Raw genomic sequence first — 11,810 nt, forward strand, 5'->3', positions numbered from 1 at the left:
CATTACTCGAGAATGTAGGTTTCCGTACTATGTCTTCCTTTACCGCTGAGCACGTGATAGACATTTCAATCCAACCATGATTTTGAAAACATATTCGAAAATCATTGGTTTAGGCCTATGCAGGGTTTCGAACCTGTGACCTCAAGCGTTTTATCAACTGGACTATCACTCTTGAAGACATAACATAACACAAAGATGAACTAAGTACCCACATCTCACCGAGCTTTCTGTTAGATCAACGTGTTTGAATACACTCATTTAATATAAGTGAGTTTTCAAACGGGCTTAGTAACAAACATAATTTATTTCTTAGTCATCATCATCAGCCGTACGACGCCCACTGCTGGGCATAGGCCTCCCCCAAGGATCTCCACGACGATCGGTCCTGCGCTGCCCGCATCCAGCGGCTTCCCGCGACCTTCACCAGATCGTCGGTCCACCTTGTAGCGGGCCTACCCACTGAGCGTCGTCCGACACGTGGTCGCCATTCTAGAACCTTTCCGCCCCAGCGGCAATCGGTTCTCCTCGCTATGTGTCCTGCCCACTGCCACTTCAGCTTTGCAATTCTCCGAGCTATATCGGTGACTTTAGTTTTCCCGCGTTAATTAATTAAGTCTCCTGGTGTGTTCAGCCAATTTTGATATTTGCAATTCTTCCTCCTAAGCATTATAATATTAGTTATCATTATACTTGTATGATATTGAAATCAAATCAAATACGTATTTCGTATTTGCGTGAATAATGTTCCTATCCTGTTATGCTTGACACAAGTATACTGAGACATATATTGATACACGTGTAAGTAAATAAGCTCCTTTATCAATCAATAACCCTTTATTGGTTGATAACCGAAGAATACTCAAGCAATGTTATCATTTAAAATTCGAAAATGTGTCGTACATATACCGAGTAGCATCGTAACGAAAACTTTGAAGGATGATTCAGACCATGATTCTGAGTTGATATCAAGTGGAATTTTCCGTCGCAAAAGTATGGAACGAAAAATAATTTAAAAAGGACTAAAATTTTCATGACTTTTCCGACAGGAAATTCCACTTGATACCAACTGAGAATCATGGTCTGAATTATCGTCTTCAGTATTCGTTACAGTGTCACTAACACCCATACCTACTTGTATGGCTACCGTATGTACTTGTACGAGGTGTAAGTGACATCGTAACGAATACTGAGAGGGATGATTTAGCTGATTATTCTGAGTTAATATTAAGTGAAATTTTCCATCGCAAAAGTATTGAATTGAAAACAATTTTAAAAAACTAAAAAAGAACATGAATTTTGCGACGGAAAATTCCACTTGATATTAACTCAGAATCATGGTCTGAATCATCCCCCTGAGTATTCGTTATGATGTCACAAACACCCTGTATGTGTGGGAGCCGTAATCGCTCAGTTGGAAAAACGCGCTCATTGTGAGGTCGTAGATTCGAATGCAGTATGGGCCAAAAGTAATGTCTTCCGAATTTGTTTTCGAATTATAAATAATTATCATGTGTGTAAAAGAAAACATGGGAGAAACGCGTTTCACAGGTATGTAACTTAACCTGTTTTTGTGGGGTTTTCTCTCGGGTTTGATTGTCAGACAAGTTGTGGCTTGTGTAACAGACCGGACCTGTCAAATCTTCAGGTTAGATAAGCGGACCTTGTTCAAAATGGGTGACCACACAGAAGCCATTCATCAAGAATTGAATTGAATTGTTCAAAATGGGGTAACGATGATGATGAAAGTAAGTTGATGTACCATAATAAATTAATACAATAATTCTTGGCAGTTACAATCAATGCAAGTACCTAAATGCTTCCGTTGGACTTGGCGAATACCGACTGATATTCGCCATAGGGTTAAATTTATATCTTCACGTCACATTTAATGTGAAATTCCACGTTGACGTCATTTTGAAACGTCACGATTAGAATACTGATTGCGACTTCCGTGAATTGGGTAGTTTCCTAGGTCAAAGATAAGTTTTCAAATTCTGTTTACTAAATTAACACAGATCTAAAGGTGACAAAAAACGTTTTCTTTTATCCATTTAACTTCTTTATGAATTTCAATAAAGGAAAATGTAATAATAAATTCGACATTTTGTCACGTTTTTTATGACGTCATAGGTTGGGTTTTCATACAAATTCCATAGTAATTTCGTGTTTTGACGTTTAGTAAAAAGTAACTGAACTGTCCAGTTGGAAACTACTCTGTTGCCACGCGGCCATGGATCAAAGAACGCTACACGCTACGCTTAGAACGAACAACCACCGCTCCCCACCAGCGGCTGAGCTAGGTTTACATCACCCCCTCGGTCATACTTCAGCGTTCAATCGTATGGGCATCAATATTTTTTTTGACGTGACTTATTGTAGATTTACCGCGGATGGCATTTACTACTTGGCCGGACAAATGGGGAGCGGTGAGGGTATATCTCACCCGGTACAAAATTTAAGACAACATGCCTGAGGGTGCCCAGTTCGGCGCGAATCTCGGCTCAAGGCGTCGTCTGACAGGAAGAATATTGAAATAATTAATTGAACCTAGTGGGTCGAAAGCGATAAGCGCTGAATGAGGGAAATCGTCGACAACGCCGCGCCGGCGGGGTCGGTATCGAGGTTCTGAAGTGTTTGGTGTCGCGAGCTGATTGACCGCCTCTATGGGTAGAGTAATCGGGTCGTCGGGATCGTATATTACGTCATTCGACATCAGATGTCACACATACATATGCGAGTACGATAAAGTCAATGTGTAGTGTCTGTGTAAAACTAGGTTTTTTTGTATGAAGTGTCTGGAAGCGGCGCTAGCGTACACCAATTTTTGGATTCGCAAAAGTTGACAAAACAGGAAAGAGTTTAATTGGTAGGTATTGGGTTTGATTGGAAATTCTTATTTCAATTTTATTTTTTGTATTTTCCTCTTTGCAATCGGTTTTCCAGTTAGCAATTACTATGATATTTATTTATTTATTTATTATTTATTTATTTGTAAAGGTACTTACATATTTGGAGACGATATCGTTTAACGTAAATTTGAGGGCCCTTGTAAAAGCCTTTAAGACGCTTGTTTTCTTTAATGAGTGGGCAAATTGAAATGTACAAAGATCAAGTTCCGATCTCTCAAGCCATTAAGAAATATCTATCTATCTCATCACCATCACCAGCCCATTAACGTCCCCACTGCTGGGGCACGGGCCTTCCCTATGGATGGATAGGGAGATCGGGCCTTAAACCACCACGCGGGCCCAGTGCGGCAGCCGGGACTAACGGCCTTCCGAAGCATGGAGGAGCTCGAGATGAAAACTTTTTTTTGTGGTCACCCATCCTTTGACCGGACTTCTAGGACCTCTGAGTAAGTTATGTTATTTATGTTTTGCCGATTATTTTTTCTTTCTTTCTTTCTATATTAAATGAAAAAAAAGCGTGACGTAAACGTTGGAATGGACTGAAATATATAACAATAAAATAAGATTAACAATTCGTCTCTGAATTCCGAACAATCACTAATTATAATTACAATCATCGCGTCTACCATTTCATATTTCAGTCACGAAAGCGGAATTCTTCTCGTACATAACATTATTCAGAACGCACATAAAGAAAATACATACCTACATACGATACGAAATACTCTTTAAGAAAGTCGGAACACTAATTTCATAGTCGGCTTGTGCTAATTAACAACACGCCAATGCATCGACGTTACTACCTCTAGACTCCTAATTTCGGATAATCCAATTTCTGTTAATAATTATCTGACACATGTCACAAAACCTAACATTGAGACAAACCAATTATTTGCATACTATGATGGAGTACAAGTTGCTGTGAATCCAGCACAGGCCTAAACAAATGATTGTCGAAATAGTTTTCGAATTCATGTTTGGATCATAAATGAATATCATGTGCTCAGCGGTAAAGGAAAACCTAAAACCCACATTCCAAACCCACACAAAGTATGTGACCTACCCTGTATTGGGGTGGTTTTCCCTTCGCGGGTTGGATGGTCAGACAGGCCAGCTTCTTTAAAAATGGTCTTCTTAAAAACAGGTCCGGACCTGTCAAATGTTCAGGTTAGGTAAGTGGACCCTGTGAAAAACGGGATAATGCTAGGGGAATGATGATAGAGTTCAAGTTCTTGAGGTACATATTTTATGAGTTTCACATCACTGGTCGTTTCGGAAACGACAAAATAGAAGTTCAGGAGACAGAACCAGTCTTATTTAAGCGTTGTTACCCGACATAACGGTAAAGTATATCTGAAGTTGCATTAAGCAAAAAAAAATAGTACCAATACAAAATGACGCCTGAAAACGTATGAGGCACGACGGCTTCCTCGACATTTCGATATGTTTAGGATTTGGATTTTGATTCTGTCAATCAAAACACAATATCGCGTTTTACCATCCCTTCACCAGCTTTTTTAGCTAATTGGCAAAATAATTCTTTGATCACGTGATAACAATTATCTAAGACAGAATAATTGCTTTATACCAGTTTCCCGTTTTTATTCAAATTGAAATTAAGACTATCTTTATTCAGTAGGTATACGGTAAGGACACATTTGAATTGTATTTTTTTACATAACGAACGTGTCATCCGGCGAAAACTACTAGAGCTTAATTCTCTCTCGAAAAATCCCGGCTTTCAGGGAAACTCATTAAATTGTGATACAATCAAACATAAGGCGTCTACTAGATCGTATAGTCGATACGCCAGCTTAGTATTGGCAGTCGTTAGGCATTGTTTACACGAGCTGAAACAGCCTTGAGACATACGAAACTGGATTAAGTGAAGCTAAGACAGAGGAAAATAGGATAAGAAAAATATAGTTGCGAGACTCTGAGACAGATTACTCGTAAATAATATATACCAACAGCTTATATAATAAAAAATAAATTAAGAAGTTACATAAGGAATTGTCCAGTTACATAAGCCAATTATAAGTGCACACAACATAATCGTTTAGGTAAATGTCTAGAATATAATTATACAGATAAACTAAAACTAATTAAGTATGCCGACATTAGGACGACGTAAATATTTCTAAATTTATCTATATACTGCCGAAGAGAATTAAATAGATGCGACTTATTGTAGATTAGCAGTCGTTAATAACCACCAATCCGCACTGGGCCCGCGTGGTGGTTTAAGGCCCGATCTCCCTATCCATCCATAGGGAAGGCCCGTGCCCCAGCAGTGGAGACGTTAACGGGCTGGTGATGTGATGTGTATTGTAGATTTGCCTCAGTGCCATAGAATAGGGAATAATACTACGTATAGAACGGCAACTCCTCACTCCCCACCAACGGCTGGGCTAGGTTTACCTCATCCCCCTCGGTCACACTTTATTCCTCAATCGTATGTGCGTCAGACGGCACCAGGGCTGCCAGATGAAAAAAAGACATGATCGTACGTCAACTACAAAAAAATTGTATTCCAAGGAAATTTTGAAATGAAAAGTATTTATAGTAGTATTTGTAGTATTTTGATAGTACAACTTAAAAGTTCAAAGTTTTTATTAAATATGAGAATAATTCATTAAGGATCAGAAAAATAATGCAATAAAACTATTTATTAGACTTATACTAATTTTTTGAGGTCAATTTTCGTTTTTTTTATTCGGAAAACTGCGCTATTCGTCATCTATCGCCTGCATCACTTGCATGTCCTCGGGTTTTATTATTCTTGGAACCAGTATCATGAGTGGCAGTAACGTCATTACTTTTTACTGTAATTACTGGAAACAGCATTGGTAGGTTCAAGACAGTCCAGTTCGGATAGAATGGGGTCATCTAAATAATATCTTTTTTAATTTCTTCTGCACTTGTGATTAAAAAATGCCTGCAGCGTTGAAAAAAATCAAAGCTGCCGGAGGAACACATTTGTTTCATTACGAAATGTTGCCAGGTACCGAAAAATCGTACACTTTCCGTACGATCGTAGTCTTGTGATCGTATAAGAGTAGAAATGCTAAAAAATCGTACGAGTACGATTTAAATCGTACATCTGGCAGACCTAGATGGCACACACATGTGCGCGTGTACGATAACCTCAATGTGTAGTGTCTGTGTAAAAGGAGGATTTTTGTATGAAGTATCGCTGGCGAGGGGATGCCTTGCATGTGCAGCAACTTTTTGTTTCATGAGCAATGTTGTGCAACTTTATTTTCAAATTAGTCAAAGATTGCGTCAAAAGAGACATGAGCTCATTTGGAATTTACCACGAGGCATGGGAGGATCTTGCCGAAGAAGCATGTGCTCGACGCGACACTCATGACACACTGGCGAGCAGGAGAATGAAACGCCATCAAACCGACAACAATCCACCAGTCGGAGACTTTTCCTGCAGAGTGTGCGGTAGAGTTTGCCGCTCTAGGATTGGCTTGCACAGCCTTGAAAGAAAGTGCATTTCTTCGAAGCAATGACGTCATAAATCGTCTGAAACAGACGTATAAGGCCAATGATGACTAGTTTAGTGATTAGTCAGTAAGTGAATGCTGTTGATCTCCCAAATAATAAATAAATAGATACACTTCTGCCTACATACGTAATGCTATCTTATGTTGTTATTATAATTTTACGATAGCCATTACTACCGCGTTACAGATAATAAATGTTCTACCGTAACTAATAAAACGGGGAGTATAGAATCAGGTGTCTATATTTCTTTAGTACATAAAACTTGACGGTTTTATTAACGGATTTTATTACCTCTTTAAAATACTACACTATCGATATTTGTATCAGTTGTTACTAGTTAGTATATGCAAGATGTTAGTGACATATCGTAACGAAAACTATGAAGGATGATTCAGACCGTGATTCTGAGTAATTTTCAAAATTATTTTCAGTATCATACTTTTACGACGGAAAATTCCACTTGATATCAATGGGTCCTTTTAAGAATAAGTCATTTCGCGAATAGGTCTTTACAAGAATAAGCCATTTTGAAAATAGGTCGTTTTAAGAATAAGTAATTGTACGAATAGGTCCTTTTTTTACGGGTAAGGCGTTTTGCGAATAAGTCCTTTGTCTACTAAACCCTCAGAATCGTGGTCTGAATCATCCCTTAAAATTTTGTTACGATGTCACTAACACCCTTACATGAACTCACGCCTATTTCGCACCGGGGTAATCAAAGACTATAGAATTCCATTAGCTTCGATCCTGACACACTTTTCTTGCTTCCTCCACATTCATCAATCGCTTCATACACGCACGGCGGTTCAGAGTAAATCACCCTTTTTACTAAATATTCTGATATACGTATATATAAGGACCTCTGTGATTTAGTGATTGAACGTTGGGCTTACGATTCGGAGGTCCTGTGTTCGATCACGCGAGGGACTCTAGGGACATATCAGAAATCACTTTATGATTCCTAGTTTGGTTACGACATTGCAGGCTGATCGCGTGATTATCCGAAAGTATGATAAAGGCACGATAAGCCTTTCGTCCCTTTTCCTACTTACTAATGTAAGTATGATTCATACAGAGGTCTTTGGCGGTTCAATAATTATTCTGACACCAGGGCTGTCGTACGTCAGGAGTGCAATAGAAATAAATTCTGTAAATCTTTATTTAAACATCTAATGCTAAAATATCTCTTAGTTATAAATGAACTGCACTTTCTGCAGTCATCGGCCTCCGTGGTCCAGTGGTTAAGTGTTGTGCTCACAATACGGAGGTCCCGGATTCGAATCCCGGTGGGGACAGATCACAAAAAGTCCCTTTGTGATCCCTATAGTTTGGTTAGGACATTACAGGTTTACCAGCTGATGGTCCAAAAGTAAGATGATACGTGCTTCCAAAGGCACGTTAAGCCGATGGTCCCGGTTATTACTTAATAATATACGTACGTAGTCGTTACATGAGTCATGTCAGGGCCCTATGACGGCTCAATAATAACCCTGACACCAGGGTTGATGAGGTTGGTAATTTATCGCACAGCCCACACGATAGAAGATAGAAGAAGACTGCACTTTAAAACGTAATAATTTTAAGCGAACTCCACTCCCACAGACAAACCGAGGAATTGTACCTATCTATATATTTTTGTATCCTAAGAAAAATAAATACTTACTTACTGCACTATGTACATAGTATAAAACAAAGTCGCTTTTTCTGTCCCTACATCCCTATGTACGCTAAAATATTTAAAACTACGCAACGGATTTTGATGCGGTTTTTTTAAATAGATAGAGTGATTCAATTGGAAGGTTTATATATGTATACTAACATCCATTAAATAGTGGAGAAATACTGTTATTTTTGAGGTTTTTAATGTGATGTCGTAAATATTGTTTTTTTCCTCAGCATTGATACTTTTTTAGAAATACTTCTTAGCGAATGTGAATTGTGAGTCTATTAAATAGATTCTATTTGCTTATTTGGAGTTCAGTTATATTCTGAATACATCATTGGGAAATCGTAAAGGTAAATTCGTGTTGAGTAGGATTCAAAAGGCGCCCAGTTCATGAATTTTACATTTACTTTATCAGAACTTCCGTTCTTTGTCAGTCAAATATTACTATTGAGTTAATTTAATGTTAATTGAAAAGCTATGTTCAAGTTTGGGCATTCAAAATTGTAGAATAGCATGATTGTATAGCTTTCACGAAATAATTTACTTAAGTATGATGGAAATAGTTGCGAGCCCTGATAACGTGCGTTATTTGAACGGATTTGAAAAGGTCAACTTTTGTTGAAGTAGTGTTGACGGCCGCGCCGCGAATAGTGAGTTACGTAAGTCAGTATTTATATCAAAGAACATTAAATATCTTCTTATGTATACCTACATTGATTTAAAAAGTATCTTACTGTTGAAGTGTCTTGTCATTTCTTCTCCTCAGCCATAACACCTTGCGAAATGACGTAGATTCAAAAATGTTAAATTCACCTTCAATAAGTTCATCTATGATAATTACGTTGAAAAAATGATTATGATTTCTGATTTAAGTTTTATTCAAAATAATCGTAAAATAAATAATTATTAATATATTTCAATGTTTTACCTTTGTTTTTTTCAAATTATTAACTTGTATATAACCTATATTACACATAATATATACGTATAAAGCGAAATACCACTCACTGAATAATCACAAAATCTCAGAAAGTACAAAATGTTAAGAGTCTCAAATATTGCATTAAGGGTAATTTTTGATCGTAGGTGCTCATTAGGATGGGGTTTTACGAAATTCTATTCCAAAAGGGGTAAATAGGGGTGGCTAAGATTGTATGAAAATTATATATTGACCTTCAACAAGTTTATCCATGATAATTACGTTGAATAAATGATTCTGATTTCTGATATAGTTTTAATTTTCGTATTTCGCGTCGCGAACGAAGTCGTCGGTAACAGCTAGTACGTTTTATACGATTTGTTACTTTAATTATAAGTGTTGTGTTTACCTGTAACTGGGACACATATCCAAACAGAGATGTGTACTTTTGGTATACCTATTTATTAAAATTTTATGCTTTATTTATTTCAGTACACAATCATACCTTGTTAGTAACAATTTATCTTAATAATAGTAAAGTACAAACACTGCAGGTCAGTCTAAACTACCGGCCCCTCTCGTACCTGGTCCAAAGGTGCCCATTATACTGGCCGCGTTACCGCGCACTATTGCTAAGGAAACCTGTTGAACCAGGAACGACCTGGCGCGGGGGTCACTACCGCGGTCCCTCAAGCGCCTATTTAATTTTTTTTAAAAAGTCTCTAATCTACACTTACCTTTAGCAGTTCTGCTCTCATAAACTTCTAAGTCCAACGCGTCGTTCTTGTCCTGGGCTTTCCATATTCTGAAGGTGTAATCGTTCCAGTCGAAACTAAAGGCGTTGTTGTTCAGAATCTTCTCCAACAATCCTTCACTGGACCTCTTCTGCCACGTCCCTAACGGCTCCACAGTCAAAGCGTCAAAAAGCCGCACTGTTTTCTGCTGCCGAACACTCCTGACGAATTCGTTCGTCAAATTTTCTATACATGTGGCGTTGTCACTGCAACTAAGATGTACCACGGCTCTTGCTTGTCCGAGCAACGCCGCAGCGATTAGAAGGGCCGCAGGAGTCATATTTAACACTTTTTTCACAAGCACTTGAGCACAAGTAGTCACCAATCCATTTGTAGGTCACACCCCCTATTGCCGTACCACCTGCGGCGGTGGCTGTTTCGTCAATGAGTCCCCGAATGGTCTGCTGATGATTTTTATCCAGCGTCACGCTGCACTGGCTCCGATGGACTGTGTGTGCATATTATTTTTTGCACCGAACACATGTGTGCACGTTCCATTATATGTAGCACCACTTTTCTTTCAGTTTGCATGTATACGTTCGACTATTTTCCGTGCAACACATTGTTTAAGGTGCAATGTCGTCAGGCGATTCTAGAAATTTATGCTTAATAAAAAAAAATGTTGCTTCGCGTAACGCACTTTACGGTTTCGTTAATAGGTCTGGTGAAATGATATTTTACTTTCAAGTGTAGTGTTAGCATAAACATCGAGTGAAATTAAGAGTAAAATTTCCTTCTTCATTACGGGATGGTCAGAATCAGAATCATTTATTATTATTATTAGCCTATATGATCCCACTGCTTCAACTTAATTATCGTAGATAAACTTGTTGAAGGTCAATTTAACATTTTTGAATCTATGTCATTTCGCAATGTGTTATGGCTGACGAGAAGAAATTACAAGAAACTGCGACAGCAACACATCTTTTTTAATCAATATAGATATACATTACAAGTTATTTAATAACTAGAGAAACACTTTTAATACTATGCATTTTTATCATTTAGATAATCATTAATCTCATTATAAGCTTAAATAAAGTAAGCTTCACATGAGTATAAAACATACGTACCGTTGAAAAAATATTACGGTCTTAGTTGACTGTCAAATCTTCAGGTTAAGTAAGCGGTCCCTGTGGAAACTAGATATCGCTGCGCTATGTCGTCTATCGTGTGGGTTGTGAGGTGAATTACCAACCCCACCAACCCTAGTGTCATGTAAAGACCACTCACTTACATCAGTAAGTAGTAACCGGGACCAACGGCTTAATGTTTACTTCTGCCAAAGAATTTGCACATTATGTGCAGTCCTGAGAACTGATCTTGTCACCGAGCGATAGTGGTTACCCGTTAGTAGATAGTTATCGCTACAAATGTTTAAGATAAAGGACCATAAACGACTTTTCAAATTTATCTATAAATACTTCTATCGACGGAAAATATCAATCTTGACTTGTCTTCTGTTTGCTTGTAAATTTATGTATCTAATTATGGTTGTCACACAGTAACAGTAACTCCATTTTATGTTCTATCCGTACAGATTGTAAATAAATGAAACTATGTTCATTATTCTTGTAACACGCTACATGAAAAATAGAAGAAAAACACATTTTTACAATTGTTTTCTTTAAGTCTAACTTTACAATTGTTATGCTTGGTTATTTGCTTTTGATACTTTACATTTGGTTATTTGTTTTTGATACTTTTAAGTGGGAATGGGCGGGACATGTCTGCCGTATGCATCCGGAAAAGTGGGCCAAAATTACATCTGATTGGGCTGACAGGGTCGTCGACGTCGAGACCACGACGACGATGGAGGGACGAGCTGGACGCCTTCCGGCACACCTGGCAGAACGATGCCCAAGACAGGGAGGGTCGGAAAGAGAAGGGGCAGGCTTTGCCCAGCAGTAATTAGGCTACGGAAAAAAAACTTTACATTTTTAATGAAGGACATTCTAGGCTACATTTATGAAAAAAAAATAGATGGACAGATTTGTCTTCGCTTA

General features: G+C 38.1%; 1 protein-coding gene across 2 annotated transcripts in view; it reads right to left on the minus strand.

Moving 5' to 3' along the window:
• Positions 1 to 10,382, minus strand: part of LOC126377043 (uncharacterized) — a 42,862-nt gene extending 32,480 nt beyond the window's left edge. For both annotated transcript variants that reach the window (XM_050024663.1, XM_050024662.1), the window contains exon 1: positions 9,748 to 10,382. In XM_050024663.1, coding sequence (XP_049880620.1) covers positions 9,748 to 10,084 — 337 coding nt within the window. In that variant the 5' untranslated portion in view covers positions 10,085 to 10,382. The remainder of the gene's footprint in view (positions 1 to 9,747) is intronic.
• Between the last annotated feature and the right edge of the window lie 1,428 nt (positions 10,383 to 11,810).

Source organism: Pectinophora gossypiella, chromosome 22 (assembly GCF_024362695.1).
Source record: "Pectinophora gossypiella chromosome 22, ilPecGoss1.1, whole genome shotgun sequence".
In the NCBI taxonomy this organism is placed as follows: Eukaryota; Metazoa; Arthropoda; class Insecta; order Lepidoptera; family Gelechiidae; genus Pectinophora; species Pectinophora gossypiella.